This window comes from Haemorhous mexicanus, chromosome Z (assembly GCF_027477595.1).
Source record: "Haemorhous mexicanus isolate bHaeMex1 chromosome Z, bHaeMex1.pri, whole genome shotgun sequence".
Taxonomy (NCBI): domain Eukaryota; kingdom Metazoa; phylum Chordata; class Aves; order Passeriformes; family Fringillidae; genus Haemorhous; species Haemorhous mexicanus.
This window is the reverse complement of record NC_082381.1, coordinates 52,445,290-52,471,642: the sequence shown is the minus strand read 5'-3', so window position 1 is coordinate 52,471,642 and position 26,353 is coordinate 52,445,290. Positions and strand designations below refer to the sequence as shown.

The following is a 26,353-nucleotide window of genomic DNA, read 5'->3' as shown; positions in this document are numbered from 1 at the left end:
GACCTAAATTTCTTTGAATAGCTAGGTTGCATAGTGAAAAGTCAAACAAATAGTTTGGTTGCTTATTAGATATCGGGCCTTACAAAAACAAAGGATTACAAAACACATTTTTTAATCCACCTCTGTTTGCTGGCACAAAGGTTAATCAATCTTCTGGTTTTAGTGGATCAAAAAGTGACAAGTAGTTTGCAACAATGCAGTTTGGGGAGTTGGTATACTGAAATGGGGGAAAAAACTCAACTTGCTATTACTATTAAAGAGACATTAAAGAAAGTATGATCAGGCTCCCCTCCCATACAGATCCCATGCAGCCTCTGCAACTATGATGATTCTATGTACATTAATTGAAACAAGCTGTGTTATTTGGGGGAAAAAATGCAGAAGACATGGACAAATTTGATCTTATCCGATTACAGACTACTCAAATGGCTACAGTGCAAAGCCCTAAAAGAACATCACAAAGCACAACAGTCAAGGACAATATCAAATGAAAAAATCCTCATTCATCTCTTATCAAAGGATTAAAATTTAAGCCTTGATAATATGCTTTTCGTGTGTAACTTAGTAATGAAATTTTTCTTGCTAAATAAAAATATAACTGTAACAAATCCTATCAGCAAAGTCAACTTTTTTTTATCAATCACTGTTCTAACATTATGTATGCCTTCGATTTGCTTTGTTAAAAAAAACTTTAAGCTTTCTATATGCAACAAACAGCCCTACACAAGAATTTATAGTTACTCACTAATGCAAGTGTTTTGCAGTGAAGAAGCAGGGAATATTTAGGCAATCGTATTTGCTTCTTTGAAACAGTACTCTCAGGAAATTCAGGTCTCAGTGCATTTATTGCTCTTGACCTTATTTTTCAGTATTAATTCAGCATTAAGGGAAAAATGTATTCTCTTTCTATATGTTCCAGGCACTACAGCATCCATCTGTCACACAGCAAAGATATTGAACAGGACCAAAAAGAGAAACTACTACTCAGAAAAGTTTCTGCATACCATACCAATGACAAAAAGTGGATTATTGGTGAAATTAGAGTTCCACAGCCATTAGGTATGAATTAATTATTCAACCTCTAGGAATCAATGAGTCCAAAAGTTCCTAATAAAATTAAATGAAGGAAATACTTCAACACTGAGAAGCAAGCAGCACACTCTGTTTTAACTTGAGGCTCATGAAAAGTATGCACTAGAGGATGTAAAAGCTCTTTTTATCGCCCAAAGGGCAAGGAAGCTCAACAGGGTGTGTCACAGTGATGGTCTACTTTCTTCACTCACTGTCAGTACCAATTCATTCCAGAAGTTTCTCCCCTTCATACCTTTCCTTTGAAGTATGTATTTGTTGCATACTAAAGTCATAAATCTTAGTGCAAGTTAAGGATGAAATGGCATAGGATTGAGCATTAACTCCTTTTGACAAAGAAGACCATGTAGCAAAACAGCAAAGAAAAAAGCATTTTCAATGTTATTCTCATCCTCTGGGACCCTGAGGGCCATTAGTGAGGCAATTTGATTTGTCTTCTCTGATTTTCTTACTGATTTATAAAGTGCTGTGAGATACTGGTGCTACAAACTAGTAATAATAACAATTTCAGTCCACCCTTTTGCCTTATCTCTAAGTCAAGAAAATGTACTTGCTGCAGAATACAACAGCAATACTTTCCTAGAGTATGTCCTATCTATGTTTAATTTCTGGACATTTGAGGTTTGTAAGGTGTATTAATGTCTTTTAATAAAACAACACATAAACAGGTACATAATGTTCTGGCCTCTGGAGACATTACATATTCACTTCCTTGCAAACCAGGGACACCAGCCATAATGCTTTAAACAACACAGGCTCAACCTCCATCAGCCACTCTTTGCCCTGCCCTGCAATCTTGGACATATTTCACTGTGATCTCAGGAGAGACAACAGTAACAACTTCAAGAAGGATGTCCTCCTATTGAATATTCATGCTGTTATATCCCAGAGCTGGTAGAGGACACCTCCCAGCAGAGCTGAGTTACCTGGGGGTCCTTTTAACCTAAAATAATGCTAGAACTCTGCTAAAGAATCAGCACACTTAGCTGCACTGTAAACTGAGCACAGAATTGCTGACCACATGAACAAGTTTTCGCTGTTGCATCTTTAAATCTTTTTACATGTTCCTGAGACTCCAATTGTTATAAAATTAAAGTGCTAATGGTCTTGATCAACTTTTACTTTAAGCTCAGAATATTGTGATAGATAGTGGAGATGTTTTTAAATGAAGTCTTTTTGCTACTATTTTTTGCCACAATGGTTGTGCTATGTGGCATTGAAATAAATCTGCTATGATTGCTAATATTTTAGTTGTAGTGGGAAAAATAGCACAGTAGTGGTGATAATCTCAAAGAAAAGCACTAAATGATGACACTGGTAAATGAAATTGGATTGTTGGCTGTAGTTTGGTTTATCAGAATAACAAGGCCAGCCTTAGCACATTGCCCAAGCAGCAGTGCATCTCCCCAGGAACTGCCCAGTCTGACACTGGCAAAGGAAATGTGTCTGTCTAGGAAGTAAATGAATTGCTGAAGCTTGCTGAAATATACTAAACTTAGAAGGCTGCAGAAGACTTTAATATCAATTTTAACTTTTACTGCAAAGTTGTTTTTCTCCCAAATAAATAGAATCCAAGATAAGACCAAAATAACCACTTTAATACAATAACCAAACTCTTATACCAAGTCCTTTAAATGCATGCATGCTGTGATGGTATGTGCCACTTACATAACTCCTTCTTACTTGTGTGCCTTCAGAGATCAGACTGAGATGATGTCTCTGAAGCCTGCGTTCAGACATTTGTATTTCAGCTTTACCTCATAAATTGATGCAGTGACACAAACAGCTTAAGTGCATTCAAAGACAGAACGCATTTGCAGAACAGATGCAGTTTTGACTTATCTAATATTAATTTTAAATGTATTCCCATGATACAGAGAAATCTGCTAAGCTTTCTAGTTTTATTATCAGAGTAGATTAATATTTCTGGTCCAGACGCATCTAGCCCATAAAGCCTTCTCCAAACAGAGAAGAGGTGAGGAGGGAGGAGGGTGGCAGAGGAAATAGTTCCTTCCAGCTGATGAAGAAATCTGTACATTTTAAAATTTCACACAGACATCTGAAGATATCAGTGTGTTAAGTATGCAGAACCTGAATCCAAACCTCACCATTAGACAGGCAACAATATCATGACAAAAACAATGGCATTTGCAGATCATGATTATGACCACTCTTCCCAGGGAATAAAGAAGTAAAAAAATGCAGCGCCTGCACGAGTGCACATACACACAAGAAAAATCTCTACTAAAGCTAAAAAATTGTCAATGTGGCCATAAATTTTACAGCATTTTCATCTCAAGCAGATTATCCTTTCTACTGAATACTTCCTGGAATTATATAAAAAGAAAAATCCCATGTATGGATATATTTTTTCAGTTTTTCTAAAGAGAATGAGAAAGACAGCTCTTTAGTCTGTGAAGTTCATTTCTCTAGATTACTGCTACAACTGCCTCTTCCATTAAATTCCAACTCAGGGAAAGCTGTGCCTCACCATATAGCTTCCGGAAATATTCTCTGTAGCATGCAAACATTAATTGAACTAAACATCTCGCTCTTACTATTTTCTAGTTAGTGAAATCAGAATTACAAGAACAGTTCCATGATTTGAATTGGTTTTAAGCACACTTCTGTCAGAAGAAATATGGTTCGGAAGAAAAAAGCTTTGAGGAAATCAGCACACATGGAATGCTTCAGGGAAAGGACTAGGTGACTACATTACAACCATCTCTCTAATTCATCCAGGTTACAACTGATATGAATTCTGGAGTGAAGACACTGGGAAAATGTAGCAGAATAGAAACAAATTATTCACCTATTACACCACACACAATGATCTTTTGATACTTAGAGAATTAGTTCTTTTTCAAGCAGTGATAGTGGCCAACATGCAGCCTGATAGATAAATCTAAATGACTTCAGTGGGAAAGTTAGGCAACATATGATACCAAACCTGAAATGAAGAAAGCACTGGACTCAGCACTCCAAAGCCCTCAGTATATTTTGTACAATCAGGAACTCAGAATACTTTGGGCCCTGAAGCCTGGGAGGCACTTATCCCTGCAGCAGCCCAAGCCCTGCTCTGTTCCAGACATCCCCTTCAGCTCCACACAAACCTCAACAGATACTTGATCCCAAGAAAAGTGGCTTCTGTCTCCTGTGACATGACTTGCATGTTTTGGGGCATACTGTCTGTCCTTTCAATTGAATTCCCCTAGTGTATACAAGGCTGTTAGATACCAAAGTGATTAAGGTACTACTAGAAGCTAAATTTAAAGTGTACATGACTGGCCACCAGCACGATGCATAAAACCGTATAATATGCACTTTTAATTGTAAGAAGGACTTAAATGAAACAAATCCACCTTATTCTGGACCAGCTAAATCAAAATTTAGTTTTAGTGCTTTTTAATGTATTTAATGTATGCTGAATTTAAACGTATACAACATGCAAGAAGTTGTTTAGTCTTGAATGAGAAAGAAAAGCCCACAAAGAAAAGTATTTTCTAGCAACCACTGCCAAGTCTTTTGGGACAGCCTCCCAGATTGTACTCAGACAGTAACATTTATAGTTATGCTTGCCAGTGGCCCCACTGACAGCTGCACAAGAGCTGGAGAGCCACATTGGTGGACACTGGGATATCCTGTGCTCCTGATGGGACCAGTGTAAAAGCCACATGGAAGCTGATGGGATGGATAAGGGAACACAGCAAGAGTCAAAGGAGCACAGGACATTGAAACGTGCTTAAATCCTCGCTGAGTAGTTACAATGTAGATGACAAAGCAAAGAATAAAAATGTTATATGCTTTTCGAAACAAATTTAAACAACAATTCTCTTTTAGTTTGGATCAAAGACAAGCAATAATTTGCTAGTCTGGTTTTCAAGAAAATACAGTCTTTATCTTAACATTTTTGAGATAGTTATTATCAGAAAATGACAGTGATTTCACACTCTCAGAGAAAGATTTTCTTCCCCCAAAAGACAGTCTTTCACATATGATTCCTGCAAATCATTTGATACACAAAGTAGAGACAAAGAGAGTAACACTCAGATATCTCAAACCTGCATCCACACTGACCATCCAAGGGAATAAAAAAAACCTTATATTTACCTACACGAGTTCAGCATTGAAAACAGGCATTTGAACAGATCATGTAACTTTGAAAAAATAAATATTTGTGGAGGGCTTTCAGGTAAATTTAAGGCTTTTTACATAGCATTTCCATAAATATGTGGTGTAATATTTCATATCAGAACTAAAAATGGAATACTAGTTTTCAGATGGCATATAAAAATCAGAAGAAAAACCCTACCAAAACATTAGTCCTATAAATATAAGTTCCCTTGTTAGGGACATATATCAATACTTCCCTTAAAAATCTCTGTACTTTCTGGTGTCTACACTGTGGGAGCTCTGTCTGTTAGGTATCTTTCCAAAACTAGGGAAGTTTATCAGAGTAAAAACTCTGTTAAAGGACATAAGACGTGATATCAAATTCATCAGAAGATATTTTTTAAGTCTGTCTTTTATCATGTTCTGCAGCTCCCCCTCCCTTAATGAGGGAAGAATAATTAATGAAGATTCTCAAGACAACCACAACTCAACAAACCTGCCATGAATTTGTGTCTGTCACATTTATATTTTTGCAATTGAGTGCAACAGAAAATCACACAATGGGTTATATTTTGTTAAATCCAGTGATGACCTCATAGCCAAAGCCAATAAGAAATAATGATACCCTGTCATACATTTGCTTTAAGTAATTAAAAAAGGCTTTTAAATAACACTGAATGAGTCACGGGAAGCTGTCACAGTACCCTACACTGTTGCTTCTGAGATACTCCCCTCTTGATCTTCATGCTCCTTTATTAAGCTAAACTCTTCCATCTTTCTGTAGGACAGAAGAAAAGGTGGGACCAATGAACAGGTCTTAAGTATATTGACACAGGATTCAGAGAAGAACTGGCCTCTTCAAGCCCCAGGGCTTTGGTGATATGGGAGCCTACTGCTGGAGAGCCTACTGGTTTTTTCACATTTTTACACATGTGAAAAAAAACCAAAGAATCTGGCTCACAGAGCTGAAACAGAGAGGCTACAATTCTGAAGGCAGATGAATGGCAGCTGGATTAAAAAGGCTCTCAGTCTCATCTGTTCTTCTCACATGTTAGCTGTCAGCTAACATGTCACTCGAGCATCTTGTAAGAAAAGACCTGAGGTAGCCCTTGCAACTCCTAAAGATACTCACTGAACAGCCCAATATTAATTGTTATCAGAAAATTTGACTTGCTGAAGAATGCATTGAAGCACAGGTGCTAATGCCAGAGACAAGCCTCTTTTTTCCTATAACTTTTTACCAGCTAGTTATACTGAAATCTGATAATCTAGCACTGGAACCCTCCCTATATACTTCATAATATGTCAGATATGTTTTATTAATTTGTACTGCTAGAATAAAGATCCTTGGAATTAAATGTCCATAAAAAGGTAAAACTTCCGTGACGGGCAAATGTCTGATGTAAAAAATGTTAGGGGATGATCAGTTTGGGGAAGACAAAGAGCTGCAGTGGGAAATTACCAAATAGCAGCTACCCAGATAGCTCTGAAACTGCCTTTATTGTCTGCTAATAGACAAGTAGGTAAGGCACACAAGATGCTGACATAAGCAAACAGAAAACAAAGGTAGCAGTTCTTGAGAGCTGCAAAGGGCTTCAAGCCACTGAGCCCAAAATTCATAACATACAAATTGGTAAAATATAGAATAGAAAGGAAATTAAGGAACATATAATGAGAATAAAGGAGAGCACCATATGGAATATATGAGAACAATTCTGCTATAAAACATAGTTATGTCTCAAACATCTCCTGGTTTGGGATTTTTTTTTTTGGTTTTGGTTTTTTTGGGGGGTTTTCTTGGGTTTGTTTGTTTGTTTGTTTGTTGTAAGAACTAGAAGATCCACAAACAAAAAAAAAAAATTCAACCTGATACTATCTGATTTCCAAGAGGCAATAATGAACGATGTCCCTTAACAAGACTACTGAAGAAATTCAGGCACATCCTCACATGCTGAGCAACCACTGATGGAAGGAATTCAGGACCTGGAGAATCCCAGAGGGGCCTGAGTGAAAGTTTAAAACATTTACTGTCACAGGGTCAGACAGATTACACCAACAGGAAAGGGGATTTAAAGGATTGGCTGAAAATGTGTCTTGTTACTCATAACAGGAGAGCTAGATGATTGCATTCACAAAGAATGTGCAGAATTACACATTCAAAAAAAGGCAAACCAACACAGAAAAATACATCTTTCCCTACGTTACAAAATATAAAGCCCACCAGTACTGGCCCACCAGCTTTCCGTCTCTTCTCCCAAATTTAAATAAAGCATTAGCCTGTTCTTTAAAGACTGAATTTATCAGAATTTTCAGTAGCACTTTGGCTTAACTGATGAAATGTCTTGTTTTTAAACGTTGAATTTATCCTTTGGAAATCTGTAGACACTGTATGGAGAAATACTGACAGTAAAATAAGTTATTCTTATTTTAAAACATTATTTTTATGGGTCTGTGTACCATGCAGGCTGAACTGCTTTAAAAAATGTTAGATAAAAACCATTTAAAACATGATTTAACTGAAAGAAATACAAAGAAATTATATAGGTTCCACAATAAAAAAAAAAAAGGGAAGACACATTAATACTGGCAAGCTTATTGTCATGACTGCTAAACTTTAATAGGCTTCTGTAAATAAAAAGTGTTTTAAGCTTTAACTGTCCTGAAAAGGAATTTTTCTCCTTTCTTTGAATATGTTGAAATATGAAAACAGAACACAGAATAAGCAAGTGCAAAGGGCTTTGTAATCTTTGAATAAAAAAAGCCCTTCTGGTTTGTGCAATTAATAATTTGATTTCATTTGATTTTCTGCACATCCTGTGCCTTTCCCTGTATTCTGAGGACTATCCTCAACTAAGCAAGATGCCGAGGGCCTCATGAAATCTCCCTCTAGACACTCTGCTTGTCATTCACTAACAATCCTGAAGAGGGTATAGTTGCACAGCTCACTGCTCCTTCTCTCCTGAAACTCATTTAACTTAAAAACCAAACAATTGACTAACCTGTTTTCTCCTTTGCTTTTTGTTGCAATACTAAAAGTTTAGGACAGAAAAAAGAGCATGCAGAGAGTTCCTTAGACTTCCAAGGAAGTTACTTAAATACATTTCTGTGCAATTCACCACTATGTTAACCACCTACAGATAAAATAACCTAATTATAGTTTCAATCAGGTCAATATCTATCAAGAATTTTAGAATTGCACCACAGACAGAAATTTCTGAGCAAGAAACATGTGCTACCTAAATGAAAGATGTTACTCCACTAATCAACTAGAGCAGCTCTGATCATGAGAACTGTTCCCACTAACCAGACCTACATTTCAAGCAAATGAAGTCTAAATTACCAGCAGTCATGCAGGAATCAACTATGATTAATGAAGGTTAACATGCAAAGAAAACCCCCTAAGCTGAAACCACATTTTCAAATACAGCCTATCAGACAGCATATTGGTAGAGCTTCTATTATAATTCATGGAACAAACCCTCCTAAGTTAACATGAGCTACTTGGAAACAGATAAAAGTATTTCTTAGCTGTCTCTTTATCAAACAGCATTATAAATTACCTGAATTCATTTTTATGCATTTCAGCTATTTTCTTCTCAAGCTTTTGTGACTGCTTCGGGAAAATCTTAAAGTCACTGATGTAATTCTCTGGGTGTTCATCAGGATCATAATCACCAAGCTCAGCTGAACAGATCCAAAGCACAAAACAAAAGAGAAAAATTGAATTGAGACATTAATTAATAGGGAAATAAGTCAGTAAATGCACTGTAATCCGAGGTACTTCCACGCTCAGTAAGAATCCAGTATATCACAAGAAATGCTTCTTTGAAGAATTTATAATTAACTGAAACAATAAACTCCTTATATCTGTCACTTTAATCAATGAGTTTCAAGAGAAGTTCAATGGTTTATTAACTACTGCATTAATTAGCAATACTGAACTATTTTCTGTGGCAGAAAATGCTCTGTAAAACAAAAGCTTTGGCAATGTTTCCCTTTGAGTATCTATTTTTCTAGTACCAGGCAGATCTAAAATAATGGATTCCTGATTCTCCCCTTTTTCACATGATTTATCTACACTAGCATGGACTGGTCCTAATTCCATTCCAGCAGAGAGACACAGGCCACAATGTTAATCAAGGTAATGGACAGAACTTGATTTTACTTCTAAGAGATGTGTCACTTAAGTACACAAACCTGACATTTGGTGTTCTAATTTTCTGAATGAGTATCATTTAATAAGGTCTGGGCTCAGTTTTGGTTTGGATACACTGCCTTCTAATGCATTAACAGCTTCATTCGCCATAAGGCAGAATAAAGGGAACTTTCACACATATGGTTTCCCTAATCAGACATATAGATGATTATTCCTCTCTGTACAATTCAAGACATCTATCTGAATTTGGTCCTGTGGAAATGATGGAGAGAGAAAGGGAAAATTTAAAAAAAAAAAAAAAAAAAAGGAAAATTACCTAAAATTTCTTTCCCCTTGAATTACATCTTCTATTTTTGTCAGAGATTCCATCATCACACAGGTCTTCTTTAACATAAAAAAGGGCATCAAATGACACTTTTCCCTGCCTGATTCAAACATTTGCATTCAGGATTCAGAAAGGAGTTTTTCTCTTTTGGTAAGTGGAATCTAACAATGATGCCATACTTCTTCACTAAAATGCTAAGGTGACTTATTCAGTTTGATTCTTTAAGCTCCACTTCTTTGGCTAACTGGCTGAATTACTTACACCACTCCACAGTGCATATCAACATAGGGAAACGGTACAACAACAACAACATCACCAAGAAGCTACTGCTAGCTGTAGTCACACAAGTTTAGCATTGCTTCTTTTCTAGAACCAACATATGAGTGAAGTATTTAAAGAAGCCTGCTGTTCATACTTACCTTGGACAATACAGGCACCCAAGTAGGCAGCATCAGAAAAGGAACACAGCAAACGGCCATGGAAAATGTCCCTTTTTATTTGTAGATATAAGAGGTATCTGAAACATAATTTTAAAAATTTAGAAACAATGTGCTATCTTTTTGTAACAGATTTAACATCTGTGTGAAACCAGCTATGCGACTATTTCAAATCTTTCTCTTGTTATTTCAAATGGCAGGAAAAAGAGGCAAAACACAACCACAAGGTACATAGATTTTTTTTTTTCCAATAGCAGTGAAATAATAAGGGCAAAAATAACAAAACCCCACATAAAATGTCATAGAACACATTTTATTTAAAATATATCTATTACTATGGTCATTAATAATGTGAAATAAATTATGGTAATGTAAGCTTGTTTGAGCACCCCTATTCTCATTATATACAAGTTTACACATGGAAATCTTTCTCTTACTGTAGGCAAAATAGCACACTGACCACAGTGAAGATTTTTTCCTCCTCTGGTTTTGGGCTTTTTTTTTTTGGTTTTGGTTTTTCGGTTTGGGTTTGTTTTTTTTTTTTGGTGTTTTGTTTTTGTTGGGTTTTTTTGTTTGGTTTGGGTTTGGGTTTTTTTGTGGTTTTGTTTTTTTAATCTGTAAAGAATTCCAGATGAAGTTTGAAGGGAGCAATAACTTCATGTGGCCTAAAGAGCCACGGCATAGAGCACGTCTCCCATTGATCTTTCTCTAAAGAAATGGGGAGAAGAAAACAAAAGGTTCATTCTACCTGTCCTCTGCCTTCTACCACAGGGAGCTTCTACCACTCACAGCTTCTTTCCCAGCACCTAGCAGGTTACAGCCACACCATTCAGCTGCTTCACCCCTCTGGGAAAATAATCTGTTTAAACATTGCTTTAACTAGACAAAATCTACCATCTAGAGGGTTCTATCAAGAGTCAGTGGCTTCTGCAGGCCATCAGAACATTCCTTGATACTGCCAGCCCTCTCCAACATCAGCAACACACAGCATAGCCAATAAAAATGTAGTTTATGAGTAACACCAATGTCAGACATATTTTGTCCAAGTTATCTTCCTCTGATACTTGGTTATATAATGAGCTTCTGCATTGAGAAAAAACCTGGAAATAGTATCTGAAGGGCAAGAGAAACTTTTCACCTTTCCTTTTTACTGAGTACAATAAAATGGGATACAGTTATCAATGAGAAAAGCAATCTTCTTTTATCGTAAACACATCCCTTCATTGCATTGCAAGATCTGCAGGATCTCTACACTCCAGGGTTTTTTTTTTTTTTTTTCAACACCCTTTTTTCCCCCTGTAATCAATGTCCAGTAACAGCTCACAAATTCACATCTGTATGTTTGGACTGCTATTCTACAGGTAGATCCCAGAGGAACTACCTGTAACAGAGTGCACCAGAGGCCTCAGTGAGATAAAGTAAAAATTCTTAATCTGCAATGACAGTGTACCAGAAAAGGTTTTATTGATGTAAATACCAAATAGAACTTGGGCAATTGAGTAGTCCCTATGCAAAAAAAAATTTATAAGATTTTCCAGGGCAAGAAAATGGGATGCCATTCTCCAGAGTGACCATTAGCTTGAGGCCAAACTGTGTTCAGCTTTTAAGCAGTGCCAAAAACCCCACCCAAGGTTTCAGAGCATGGCTTGTTAGCCAAGCTGTGAGGTCAACAAATCAACATGTATAATTTCTAAGCAAATAGTTTGTTACTGACCACAATCAAAGATCCTCAGTGTCATTTGCCAACAAAACCAAGCTGTGTGGGGGTCTGTTAACATAGATGGAGGGAAGTGATGCCATCCAGAGGGACCTTAACAGGCTTGAGAAACAACCTGCTTCCACGCACATCTGTGGAAACCTCATGAAGCTCAACAAGGCCAGCTATAAGGTCCGGCACGTGGGTCAGGGCAATCCAGAGCACAATCACAGGCCAGATAGAGAATGAATTGAGAGCACCCCTGAAGAGAAGGGCTTGGGGATGTTGGTGGATGAAAAGCTCAACACGACCCAAGAGTGTGCAATGACAGCCCAGAAAGCCAATCTTATGGTGGGCTGCATCAGAAGAGGTGTGAGCAGCAGGTCAAGGGAGGGGATTCTGCCCCTCTACTCTGCTCTGGTGAGACCCCCCCCTCTGGAGTACTGCATCCAGCTCTGGGGTCTGCAGCACAAGAAAGAGAGGGGCTTGCTGGAACAAATCCAGAGAAGAGCTACCCAACTGATCAGAGGGCCAGAGCACCTGTCCTGTGAAGACAGGCTCCAAAGCAAGAAGGGCAGCCTGGAACAGGACTAAGGCTTCAGAGCTCTTTCAAATGAAAAAAGATAAATGTATTTTCAATTGAAAGGAATTTTTGCACATTTTACCAAAGACTCACTAAACTTCAGACATTTCCTATAATACTGATGTAGTAATTTATGATCCAGGTCAGCAAAAAGTTATGAAAAAAAACCCTGACTCCTAAATTCACTAAGGTAGATATATGTACTTAAAACTGCATACACTTACAGAAATAACTTGCGAAATAACTGATTTTGCTTCTTCATGTGTCCTTCCACCATAGCTGTTTTTTCCAAGCCCTGGCATATAACCTGATTTACAGCCCTAAGTATCCAAGCTTAATAAGAAGCTAGTAAACTTATGCTTACATTCACAAATGTCTCTCATTGAAATAACCTCATTTCCATCTATCATCTGTTTGCAGTACAGATGACTCAACTTCAGGTTGGCCAAACTTTTGCTGTCATGCAGATTAAGGGTCAGCAATATCTATTCTTGTTTTTAAGCAGGCATCATGACCCCCAGAGACCATGTTGCTAGCTGCTTAATAGACAATTTATCTATTTTAAGGTGTTCAGTGAGGCAAGAAAGCTTTCCCACAGACAAACCTTGTGATTTGGCCACATAGTGGTTTTTTATTTTGTTCAAGTCACTTAATACAGTTTATTCCCATTGCAAATGTATCTCCCAGTGTTGTTGCAGTCTTTCCAGCTGGCAGATATGGTCACTTCCAGAGATCCAGGAATTCTTCAAAAATTGCTCTCTCACTACTCTTTTCCATGGTGCTGTGTGTGGTACAGAGTGGCAGAAGGTACATGAATGTGCTTACAATCTTCCTGGACTGGGTGTCCTTCTACCTAGAAGAATTTTTGGCTTCTTTATGCATATTATTCTGAATACAAACTTTGCATTTTGTCTTCCACAGCAGATATCATCAAGTACACTGCAGGAGCATCGGTTTCCTGCCAGAACATATGAATCTCCACTAAACACTAACTACTACGTACAGGTATGCAATATCACAAATAAGAGAACATCTTTGTTGTGCTTTACAGAGCCAGGAAGAGAAAAGGGCTAACATGAGCCAGCAGTGTGTCCAAGAAGGCCAATGGCATCCCAGCCTTTATCAAGAACAGTGCATCCAAAGGGACTAGAGAGGTCATTCCCCCTCTGTACTCAGCACCGGTGAGGCCACACCTATAGTGACACGTCAAGTTTTGGAGTCCTCACTTCAAGAAGGACAATGAGGTGCTGGAGCAAGTACAGAGAAGGACAAAAAGACTGGGGAAGGAACTGGAGCAGAAATACTAGAAGGAGCAGCTGAGGGAGCTGGGGTTGTTTAGCATGGAGAAGAGGAGTCCCAATATAACAATTCCAAAACCCTTTAGTGAATTTGGATAGAACGGAGATCATCTATTAGATTTCTTGTTTTTTTTGAAACAGTAGAAAAGTTCTGCTCATGATAGCACTGCTTAAACCCATCTGTAAAACAGCTCTCCATTTGTAAAACTGATACACATGACCATAAGCATGCCACACTGATGTCAGTACAGCAGTTGCCCTTTTTAACCTCTCTGATCAGTCATAAGCCAAATTCTAGTAGAGGAATTAGGAACTGGGAGTGTATCTATCATGATTTCAAAGTATAATCTTCAGACAAACACCAGGAAAAGGAAAATTCTACTTCTCTTAAAATATCTAACACCAGAAGTAGTAGGAATCACCTTGTTAGCGTATTTGAGAAACTGCATTACTGGTTTTGTGTTAACATGCCCCTTGTTCTACACCCTTCTTGTTCTACACCTTCTGAAGAAATATACTAATGCTAAGGATGCAAAACATAGTGATTCCTGGTAATAAAAAAACACCCAAAACTATTCCTTCATAAAGAAGTACTTCATTTTATGCCATGGGGTGGGGGATAGGAAGGTGGCTGTAATAACAGCTTCCAGTAATGGCAAATCTCTGACTTCTGCGGTCAGGATTATGACTGCCACTTGCAGCTACCAAGACATGGGTTTGTCCCCCTAGCTTCAGAGCTGGTCACTGCCTGTATGGTCTTTCTTTGGGAAAAGGGTGATAAATTACCATCCCAGTGAGTTTCTTGACAGCACAGGCTACTGGGGAAAAAAATCTTTATTGTTACTTAATAATTAATTTCACTAATGAGTAAAGCAGACAAATGAGTTGTAAAAGATAAGCATTGTTTTGGCTCCTGGCTACATGTAAGTCCCACCACAGCACGGGAATAGTCTTTTCAGCAAAACACTATGACTGGACCACACCTTATCTGCCATTCTGCCTTCTCAGAGGAGCACAAGAAGAGCTCTGAACATGTACAAGGTCTCTTCTCCCTCAGGTACAATCAACACTTAAAAAAACCCATGACCTTTGGTAATTCTTTCCATACTCTGAATATTATCTGCAAGCCTGAGGCATCAAATGCTCTTACCAACAAAAACACTCACTTTTAAGATTTATGCTATTCAATCTGATTGTGACTGCAATACTATTAAAACTATAAACTCACTTGGCAATTGCCAAAGTGTCCTTGACAAAGCCAAAATAGATGAGTGGACTTTCATAGCTATCAAAGCATAGCTATGACTGCACGCTTCAAGAAGAGCAGAAGAGGGTACCAGGAAGAACAGAGGCATTCCTAAGTAATGTCTAGAACAGGGCTAGCAGCACAGGCACAGGTCGTATGAACTCACTTTAGAGTTATTGGTTAATAGCACAAATATACTGCACAGATTTCCAACTTGCAAATAAATCACTTGGTATTGAGGCATTAAGAACCAGATCCATTCAGGCATTAACAATCACTGTCAAAGTCAACTGGCCTCCTGCTTCTGGAGGGAAAAGCACCAGACCCTTCCAGCACATGGCAATATCAAGTACAGCTGAATGAGACTGGACTAGACAAACACTGACTGTGCCATGTTTGCATACCCCAAGTCTTTGTCATTTTATATGACTTCCTATTAAACATTTTTTTCATCTGCTTTTCCTGCTATACTTGTCACACTGATTTATGACAGGTTAGTCATTGAAGAACAGCTTCTTGGATTAGGAAGTATGGATTAGGGGAGAAGGGTGAAAGCAAGTTGAAATCATCCATCTTTGGTTAATTCTACCAGCTATTCACCCATGCCCTCTTCTAGAACTGGTTTCTTTTTTTCTATAATAATCATGGATTACCACTGATACAGTATTATCTGTAGCATTTTAGAGCATTCATTTGGGACCTCAAATGACTTTATAGTCTCTCATTATAATTATACATACACACTGAAAAGTAGGGATTTGAAGATAAGAGAGCATGAGGCCCTGGGATCCTTTTATATATAAGAAATAAAAAACACTGATTTATTTATTACCTAAGCAAAAACACTGAAAATAAATAACAAAACAGAAATCTGTGCCCAAGTATGATCAGTCTTTGGATCTATCTCTTCATATTCCCTTGACTGTTCACATCTTGTACAGCATCTCAGGCTTTCCCAGCTGTGGGCCCTGAGCTGTGAACAAGAACAGGAAAGAATGGCACAGAGCAAAATATCTGTACTCTTCATAGAGTCTGCTGGGATGCTGTGTATGCTGTGCATTGAGTGATTTCTGCAGGTAAAACTTTCTTCATGGCAATTTTTTATCTTTGCATGCCATGCCAGCAGAATAACCTTGGGCATTATAGTGAATATCCTTTTTTCTGCACACAATTTGATGCACAAAACAAAAGAAAACCTCTACCCGTCAAGCTATCATGCTTTCTGGTAAAACAAAGGGAATTTACCAAAAAGAATATTTTTTTATTTTTAAAAAGAAAATTAAGAGAAAAGGAAATTAACAATAATATCAAAACTGTATGTATTCAAGGCCTCTGTCCTCAGTCCTGTCACACTTCATTACAAATGCTGATTTTAAAAAAAAAGAAACTGAAATAACGTTTCACAGGTATGTGTGGCAGGGGACAGGGGAGATGTAAAGATGTGATGTCATGCTGCTATTGCGTAATTAAAAACCGGCTCTTAGTACTCTCGTTAGATATGCTCAATTACACCAGTTAAATGCTATTCTCTAAAACTGGAGGACTTCACACCATCTGTAAGTGACAGATAACCAGACCTAGAAAGCCACAGATGTAACATTCAGAAGAGCCTGATTTCCTCCACATACTACACATGGAGCAGAACTCAAACCCTCAGAGATGGCCCCAGTGCAAAGGAGTGTGCTGGGTTTGCATGGCTAAGCTTTGGTAACAGTGGGCATACAGGGGTGGCTGCTGTGAGATGCTCCTGGAAGTTTCCTCCATGTCCAGCAGAGTCTATCCCTGGTGGCTCCAAGACAGGCCAAGGCTGGACCAGTCAGAAATGGTGATAACACCGCTGTGATAACAGATTTAAGAAGGGAGGAGGGGGGAAAAGTGATTGCACAAATGTATCTGGAGCCAAAAAAGAACACATGAGAGGAACAACTCTGCAGACACCAAGGTCAGTGGAGAAGGAGGAGCAGGAGATGCTCCAGACTCCAGGGCTGAAATTCCTCTGCAGCCTGTGGTGCAAAGCACGGTGAGGCAGCCATGCCACTGCAGACCCTGGAGATCCACAGGGGTGCAAGAGATCCACCTGTAACCCATGGACAAGCTCCACACCAGAGCAGGCAGATGCAACTTTGATCATGGGGCAACTTTTTATGGCAACAGGCCTTCTAAAGTCAAATGGACTCCATCTCTCTAACAAGGGCGAAAAGATTCTAGCCCATGAGCTGTCAGGGCTGATTGAGAGGACTTTAAAGGACGTTTGAATAGGGAAGGGGATGAAAACGGGCTCTCCAGACATAAGCCATAGGTGGCAAGCCAGAGTCAGGGGTGAAATCAGTGTCCCAGCTGATGTGCACATACACTAGTGCGTGCAGCATGGGTGACAAGCAAGAGAAGTGGAAGCCATTGAACAGAAGGAAAGCTATGATGTCACCATCATGGAAACATGGAGGGATGGCTTGCATGACTGGAGTGCTTCAATGGGTGGTTACCTGCTCTTCAGAAGAGACAGGCAAGGGTAGGGGTGGCTCTGTATATTAGGGTCCTGGCTCCTTACTCACTCGGGAAGTCCTTGATGACTGGAAGCTGGCCAGTGTGGCACCCATTCATAAGAAGGGCCGAAAGGAGGATCCAGGCGTGGGAGCTCAGCACATCACTCCTGATGTCCAGAGCTACCGAGAGAACCGTTGAGGGGCTCGGGAGTCTTGGAATGTTGCCAAAAGCACTTGGTGGCTTGATTTTGATGCATCTAGAGATGTGCCACCGATGTATGAGGAAATGGAACCTGTGAGAATCACTCGAGTGTAAATGGTGAAGGGAAGATATCATTATAGGGTGAATCACAAATTTTGGGGTTTTGGTACAGGGGGGTTGTAGAGACAAGATGGAGGAATCAGGGCGTGCCACCAGGCTCTTCTTTCTTCTTCCTGTCTTCCATCTTCTGCAGTGGTGTTGGCATTTGGGGATTGGTCTAGGGTGAGGGTGTACTTGGTGACGAGGTGATAGGTATTGGGGATGAAAGGTAAATATGATATACGTAGTTTTTGTTATAAAAGATGCGACCGCCTTGGGGGTGGGCAGAGTGCCTTTGGCTGCCGTGCTGGTCAGATCCTTCCGGCAGAGAAAGGACTTTTTAGATAAGAAATAATAAACAATTCTGAAGACCGAAAAAACCTAGCGTCCAGACTCATCTTTTGAAGCCCAGCGTGCAAGAAACATCCTAAGCGTGTGTGGGAGCAGAGATAAACAGCGGAACCCCATACCCAGGAAACTACAGGCTGGTCAGCCTGACCTTGGAACCTGTCAAGGTTGTGGAACAGATCATCATCTTGAGCACCATCACATGGCACCTACAGGACAGCCAGGGGGTCAGGCCCAGCCAGCAGGGGTTTAGCCAGACCAACCTGATCTCTTTTTATGAACAGAGATAAAGATCATATGGTGACCCACCTGGTGAATGAAGAAAAGGCTGTGGATGTTGTCTACTGAGATTTCAGCATGGCCTTTGACAGTCTCCCACAGCACACTCCTGGAGAAGCTGGAAGCCCATGGCTTGGACAGGAGCACTCCTAGCTGGGCTCAGAACTGGCCAGAGAGTGGTGGAAAATAGTGCTGGCAGCCAGTCACCAGGGGTGTCCCTCAGGGGTCTGTGCTGGGGCCAGTCCTGTACTAGGGGTCTGGATGAGGGCACCAAGTCCACCACTAGCAAGTTTGCAGATGGCACCAAGCTGAGTGTGTGTTGATCTGCTGGAGGGTAGGAGGGGTCTCCAGAGGGACCTGGACAGGCTGGATAGATGGACTGAATCCAATGATATGAGTGTGCCAGGTTCTGCACATTGGCCACAACAACCTCCTGCAGGCTAAGGTCAGAGTGGCTGGACAAGGGCCAGGCAGAAAGGGCTGACAGAGTACTGAACATGAGCTAGCAGTGAGTCCTAGTGGCCAGGAAGGCCAATGGCATCCCAGCCTGTATCGGCAGCAGTGTGGCCAGCATGACCAGGGCAGCGACTGTCCCTGTGTACACAGCACTGGTGAGGCCACACCTCGAGTGCTGTGTCCAGTTCTGGGCCACTCAGCTCAGGAAGGTCATTGAGTTGCTCAAATTGTCCAGAGAGAGGCCACAAGGCTGGTGACGGGTCCAAAGCACAAGTGCTACAAGGAGCAGCTGAGGGAGCTGGGGTTGTTTAGCCTGGAGAAGAGGAGGCTCAGGAGAGACCTTACAGCTCTCCACAGCTGCATGGAAGGAGGGTGCAGCCGGGTGGGCTTGGTCTCTTCTCCCACGCAACCAGTGTCAGGACAAGAGTGCGCAGTCTTTAGCTGCACCAGGGGAGGTTTAGGTTGGACATTCGGAAGAAGTTCTTCATAGAAGTTCTTCATAGAACAGGCTTCCCAGGGAAGTGGTGGAGTTACCATCTCTGGAGGTGTTTAGGGAAAGACTGGATCTGGATGTGGAACTTGGTGCTATGATCTAGCTGACTGTAGGTTGTGTTAGGTCATAGCTTAGACTTAGATGATCACAGATGTTTCTTCCAATAGTTAATTCTGTGATGCCTGAGGAGGCTGTGAACTCCTGGGAGGCCCATGGAGAGAGGAGCCCCCACTGGAGCAGCCTGTCCTTGGAGGGCTTCATGCCATGGAAGAGTGACCCATGCTGCAGCAGTTTTGTGAGGGACTCACATTGCAGCAGGTCACTGAGAGCTGTTGCTTGTGAGATGGACTCACATCACAGAAGTTCATGGAGAACTGTCTCCCACGATGAGACAAAGTAGAAATTTTCCAAGTTCCAGGGTAGAAATCCATTTTGATTTAAGTTAAATGTACATCTTTTAGTTAAGCCTTGGAATCTTAGCTGTTTAGTCTGAACTCAGAAAAATTGATTCAGTGAAGAGCAGGGATAAGAGGGGGGAGACAGGTCAACTTAGCCTAGGAATTCTTTCTGATAACAAAAGAACTAGCGCTAAATGTCACACGAAGTCTATAAAATGAAAATGTATGAACCTATTGTGAAATTGTATGCATATGTATTTGGGGAGAAAGATAAAAGGGGACCTGAAGATCCCAGAGGTACGCATGCCTTTTAAGGGGAGTAATCCCCGCATGCGTCCAGCGCTGCAATAAACATACCGGCTTTACAACTTTTACAAAGTTGTGGAGTTTTTGATTTTCTCCGCAAAACAACAGTGCAGGAGGGAAAGGTCCCCTCTCCCTAAGCAGCAGAAGAAATAACCTGTGATGAACTGACCATAACTCATAACCCATTTCCCATTTTTCTGCGCCATTGAAGGAGTAGGTAGAGTTGGGAAGAACAGAAATGTAGGGAGGAAGGCATTTTTAAGGTCTTATTTTACTTCCCATTTTCCTGCTCTGCTTTTTTAGTAATAAATTATATTACTGTCTCAAATTGCACCCTCTTTTCCCATGATAGTATTTGGTGAGTGATCTCTCCTGGTCCTTATTTCAATTCATGGAGCCTTCATTACATTTTCTAGCCTCTGTGAGAGGTCTAGCTGTGGAGAAAAGTGAGAGAAAGGCTTTGGCTGATGCCAGGCGTCCAGTCAGGGTCAACACACTACAAGGAGCATCACTCTTCTACAAAGGCTGAGCATCTTTCTCTATTTAAAAGATTACACAAACCATCAAAAAGTATATATACACTGCTTGTGTTGTAGTCTGCTGAGCCTCCAGTGCACAGAGACCAAATAATTTGAGAAAAATAACCTAAATCCTTGCCACTTTCTCATCGAAATTTTTTTAAAGGCGTTGGGAAAATTGCCTAATTAAAAAGAAAAAGTGTATCTTTAGTCTTTCTCAAACATGTTTCAACTGTGCAGCCTCGGTGCTCTGCTGTGGAAACTATTTCCAAAAAGAAGGACAGATCTCCTAAATCCATGTTGACATCCATTAAGATGATGACCTGAGAAGCACTGAAGTGCATTAAGATTTGGACTTCAGTGACAAGTTTGGTTTCAGGTGATCTATTACTACATAAGCAAGAGAGATCAAGGCAACAACCTCCATGGCCTCTGAAAATAACTTGTGAATTACCATCCTAACACCAGCTCACTCTAAAGAAAACAGTGACCAAGGACCACACAGAACCTCCCTTCCATAGTGAGAGGCACAAATATTTTCCACATAATTTCTCCTTTAGCAATAACATTTCAGAGTGCCTTGACATCCAAAGGCAGACACTGACTTTATTGCAAAAGCATAGCTATGAATATGATTGTTAATTAAAACAAGAGAAGATGAAAGTAAGTGGCTGGAAAAGCACAGTGTGACTGACAATATTCTTAGTTTTCCTTAGCAGTATAATAAAATGCAGTGACAGGCAAGAATGCAGCATCATCTGTTGCCCAAGGCACTCCTGGCCTCCAAACACGCAGCGCACACATATTCTCAGACTATTACAAGGTTTTTTTCTGTGATATCATAGACATAGTGATAGCTTCAGATGGGTCATTCTCCACCTTCATTTTCTGAAAACAGTTTCACATGTTAAACCACAGAGTAAGTCAAGGATTACAGTCAAGCCCAGCCAGGGAAGGTTGGGCCCGTGGTAGGACAGAAATGAAGCATCAGTAATCTGAGGGGACAGCTCTTAAATTTTCTTCCTGCAAGTGATGCCTAAATCCTGAATAGTATCTCTACCCCTGTTACATTGGTTTCACAGAAATCAAATCTTTACCCCATAGACACAGGGCTTCATGTACTGAATAGATGATTTTTTCACATCAGCTTTTTCTATGGAAGTGTAAGAAAACCAGCTCTTTTTGAGACCTGTAAGTCTCTCTGATGTCTGTAAGATGCTTCAATAAAGATCCATTCTTAAAATGCTTTTAAAAAGGCTGCATCAACAATAATCCATATGAGGGATTAACCACAGGGTTAATGAATGTTCTGAAACAAAGAGTAGTATGGCAATGGGATAGAATGTCTTACTGTAACTCAATTTCACTATTTAAATGGGGACCACAGACACCCATCAGATTTCCACCCAGCTGAAGAAGTGGAGCAGCTGAGAGAGCAGCTCTGATATCCATAGGCATGGACAATAACAGAAATGCAAAACATTATTACTCTCACTCAGTTGACTGAGTACAACTGCAAAGTACAGATGGTTTTTAAGTCAAAGGGTGACAAAATTATTAATTTATTTTCAAAACATCTTAAGAAGACACAGCAAAAAATATGATTGTCAAGTGAACACAGCAACACTGAAAAAAAAAAGGCAAAGCAAAAGTCTATCAAGAAGTCAACTAGTCCTCCAGGTTTCACGACTGCCCCCTGTAAAATGCTAACGGACATTCTTCTGCTTGAATTTCACCAAACATTGCAATTCAAGAAAAAGAAAAATAAGTCCAGCCAATCTAGAGCATCACCTAGGATCTGACCCTCTGTTTTGGTCATGAAGCAAATTCTCAGAGATGGGTTACCTGACTGCACTTCACTTGCTGATTTTTCTGTATTTTGGTATTGTGTAAGACATATGGCAGAGATGAAGCAAAGCTTCCCAAAAAACAACATTGGGAAACCATTAAGATGATCAGATACAAAAACATGTTGAATTCATGATGTCTCAAATTATTTCTCCTTTTTAAGCTCTTAATGGTATTAATTTTTATAAAAGACTGTAATCCATTTTTCACACAACTTGACTTTGAAAATTTATTTGAAATATCCCAGCAAAGACCAAAATACACTGACAGCACAATAAACATCAGTGAGCCAATTCTTGGTGCTTTATATTTCAATAAAACTTATGCTGGGAGGATATCCAGGTTTTTAAAAAGTCAGTTAATTTAGACTCTTGAATGACAAAGGTCTATGCAATCATACTCTGGATCATAAAACGTAAAATGTTCATCCAAGGACAAACAGTAGCAAATAATGAAAATCCATTGACTTCCGGGTTTTCAACCTGTTCACTCAGCTGTACAGTTTTGGTATTTTATCCAAGATAAATAGCTATAAAATAACAGCACGCTCCAGCTCTTCTATATAAACTACAAATGTACCATTCAGCAGAACATAAGCTGTTTCTGAAATTTTCAGTATGAGGCCAGTGACAATGACATCCCCCACACTGCGAAGTGACTTGTGAGCACAAGCACATGCAGTGCTAGGGGAAAGAATCAACCAAGAGCCCAAGGCAGCAAGTGCTGAGGCACTCGGTGCTTCTGCAGCATGCAGCCAGCAGTCAGCAGCGTGGCCTGCTCCCTAGCAAGGTGCTAAAGCATACACACAGTCCTGCACAGCTGGTACAGAGCTCAAAAGAGCTACTTTCCCACAGTTTTCCCCATGTACACTTCTTGGAAAAATGCCCAGAGCAGCAGAATATTCACAATGGCCAGTAGGAAGGACAAAGCTCCCATTCATTTAGCACAGCTGAGCTGTTGTACAACTGTTTTCACAACAAAAATTTCAAAATTCCAACATAAGCAGCAAGAATTCTTACCCTCCAGAGCAGCTGTACTTGAAAAATATGAATATATTACACCTCTATATCAGCTTAAGGTCTGTCACTACTTTGAAAAGATTGTCTTATTTGTGATCTTGAAGACACACCCCAGAGAAAATTAAGTGACACTATACATAAACGTCTTGAAATAGTCAGGGCTAAATTAAATTTTCCAGATTATATGATGGGAAAAAAAAAAAAAAAAACAAGAAGGAAAGAAAAAATAAAGTAAAAGAGGAAGTGAAGAGAAAAGGAAGGGGAAGGGGAAGGGGAAGGGGAAGGGGAAGGGGAAGGGGAAGGGGAAGGGGAAGGGGAAGGGGAAGGGGAAGGGGAAGGGGAAGGGGAAGGGGAAGGGGAAGGGGAAGGGGAAGGGGAAGGGGAAGGGGAAGGGGAAGGGGAAGGGGAAGGGGAGTTATCCCTGCCAGGGAAAGAACCAGGATAAATTTTACCAGTCATTTGACCATTGCTTCATTCTTTGAAAGCTCTTGTACAGCATAAGTACTTGTCTGTATGTTCTATAGAAGAGTTCCGTTAAGCTACTTCAAAAAATCTGTAGGTATCACAGTACAATGAAGATGATCAGTATTGTGCATTTCAGCATATGCTAATTTTATCAGAAATAGTGATAACCTCACACTAGACAACAGTCTCCAACAATGTCAACAATCTGCTTTTCTTGGACCTGTTAACAAAGCACATTAAATGCATAGACTAAAAAAGAACAAAAAAACAAACAAACAAAAAAAACCCCACAAAAAACTCCCAAAACAAAACAAAAAATACCTTGTGAGTTCTTCTTTAATCTTCAAGGGTTCATGTGGGTAGAATTTCACTCTAAAGCACATGGTATATGGTGGATGAGCTGAAACATAAAGAAAAAGCATGAGAACTGTAGGAAACAAACATTGCTTAAGCCACTCTGAAGGAGCGACCTTAAAGTCACTTACTAATGGTTAGTTTAGGCAGAGATTCAAACAAGGGCATCATTATATATGCTTTATTTTGGGGTGGTCTTTTTTGGCAAATGATAAGCAGTAAGGAAAGATAATACTACAAAATTGAAGAAACCATTTAGTTAATGAAACTAAAGGCAGTAGAAATATTTCTGTTCCCAGTGTTTATTAAGATTATAGTACCCAACTGTGAGCAATGGTATAAATACCAGGCGTGATGCACAATCCTTTCAATTGAAAAGAAAGAAGAGAAAGAGAAAGGGGAAAGGAGAAAGAGGAAAGGGTCACAATAACAGGAAATATTTTAATTTTGCAATTAATGCCTCTCAGGCACTTTGATTCAGAGCAAAGTAAAGTGCAGATCCACAATATTCTAGTTAGTTTTAATATATTTTGGTTTTGGTATATTCTCAATGTACACCGACAATTTTCATTTTCCAAAACCTTGAAGAGATTGTGCTTTTACAGGAGGAAAGGGGAAAGCAGATGAAAAGGGCAAGAAAAAAATTACTGAGAAAATGGAAGACAATACCAGGTGAAATCAATAATTCCTTTTTTAAATTGTAAATTATAACAGTAATTAGTAAGCTACCAGATAATTTTACTGTACCATCTTCTTAAGCTTGCCAGTTCAAAGGCTTGTATAAACTTTGTATGGTGATTAGTTCAACAATCATGATACTCTCCGAGCTACTCTGACTGCAGTATTTACATGTATGCTCAGTGTTTCAGAATCACATCTCTAGATATCACCCAGTTCCATGTGATGTACAACAGCAATAGAAAATAAAAATGAGTTAAATCTTTTGTTATGGTTGGTATCTTCTGGAAAACTCAACTCTTCTTGAACATAAAGGAATATTTTCCTCTTTTAAAAGCTCACATTGTACTTATTTTAAGTACAGTCGGTTTCCACAAAAAGTGCTGATTTAATTTTTTTTCCTTTTTTAAATAACTATTCATTTAAGACACAAGGAGAAATTTCAGAAGGGATGGGAATGGAAATATGAAAAATAGAGTAAAAGAGAAAAGCAAGTAATCAAGAACAAATAGAAATTAAGGGGAAATTAAGAAAAAAAAAATAACCCTTAATTGTTCTCTAGAGTTGGTTTGAACTTTCACAATTTTCCTATCTGGAGAAGCCCTCTGAAGGCTAGAGAAATGCTCAGTCTGTTTTCTGTGGTCTTTGCTGTCCTAGATGTGACTGCAGCATTGTCTTACAGTGACTGCAAAACAGAAGACATCGTTATGTCTTCACTGCCCAGCAACAGCAAAGGAGAAGGTAAAGTGAATTCACTGTCCCAGGAAGGAAAGCAGCCATGCAGAAACTCACTGAGGAGTCATGTTGCCTGGACACAGCAAAAGATAATTTAAGTAATCTTAAATGTTTCTGTCACTCCTCAATAGTTATGTTAAAACTAAGCAAAGGAGGAAAGCCTGCACTTTTGGAATGCTGTTCCAGTTAAAAAACGTGACGGGAGAGACAACCTGTATTAAACAAAGAGCTCTTCCCCTGGGGAAAAAAAAAAGGAAAAAAAACACTCTTAAATGTTTTGGCAGATTTAGAACTAGTTTAGAAATAGCGATGAAGATATAAGAGTAGCTAATGCATGTGTCTTCAGGGCCCTAGCAAATACAAGCCTACTGCAAGACTCCAAAAATGTACTGAATTTTACCCAATTTTCCAGATGTCAATAACAAAAAAAAATTGAAAATTTGTCAGTGGTAAAAATAAATAAATAAATAGAAGTTATATTAGAAGAGTCCCATTCTGGCAGTATGTGGTAAACACATAAAAGTATCAGCTGTCCTATATGCAAAGACTATCACAGTGAGGAAATGATGGCATACACTGCACTATAAAAATAGCCCACATTCATAGGAAAGGTTAAAGTAGGAAATGTTTTACTTAAGCAGAACAGAATGTGACAGAAGTACACAGCAATGCACAGGACATGCAGGAGATTTGTCAAAGCAGCTTAAAGCCTATTTCTCAAATCTTTTT

At 39.5% G+C, this 26,353-nt stretch overlaps 1 protein-coding gene across 1 annotated transcript in view; it reads right to left on the bottom strand.

The window, feature by feature from the left end:
* FRMD3 (FERM domain containing 3) overlaps positions 1 to 26,353 on the bottom strand; it is a 130,898-nt gene that overhangs the window by 27,325 nt on the left and 77,220 nt on the right. Inside the window, exons 4-6 of the mRNA XM_059836781.1 lie at positions 24,179 to 24,257; positions 10,103 to 10,200; positions 8,763 to 8,886 (exon numbers count right to left, since the gene is read on the bottom strand). Coding sequence (XP_059692764.1) covers positions 8,763 to 8,886; positions 10,103 to 10,200; positions 24,179 to 24,257 — 301 coding nt within the window. The remainder of the gene's footprint in view (positions 1 to 8,762; positions 8,887 to 10,102; positions 10,201 to 24,178; positions 24,258 to 26,353) is intronic.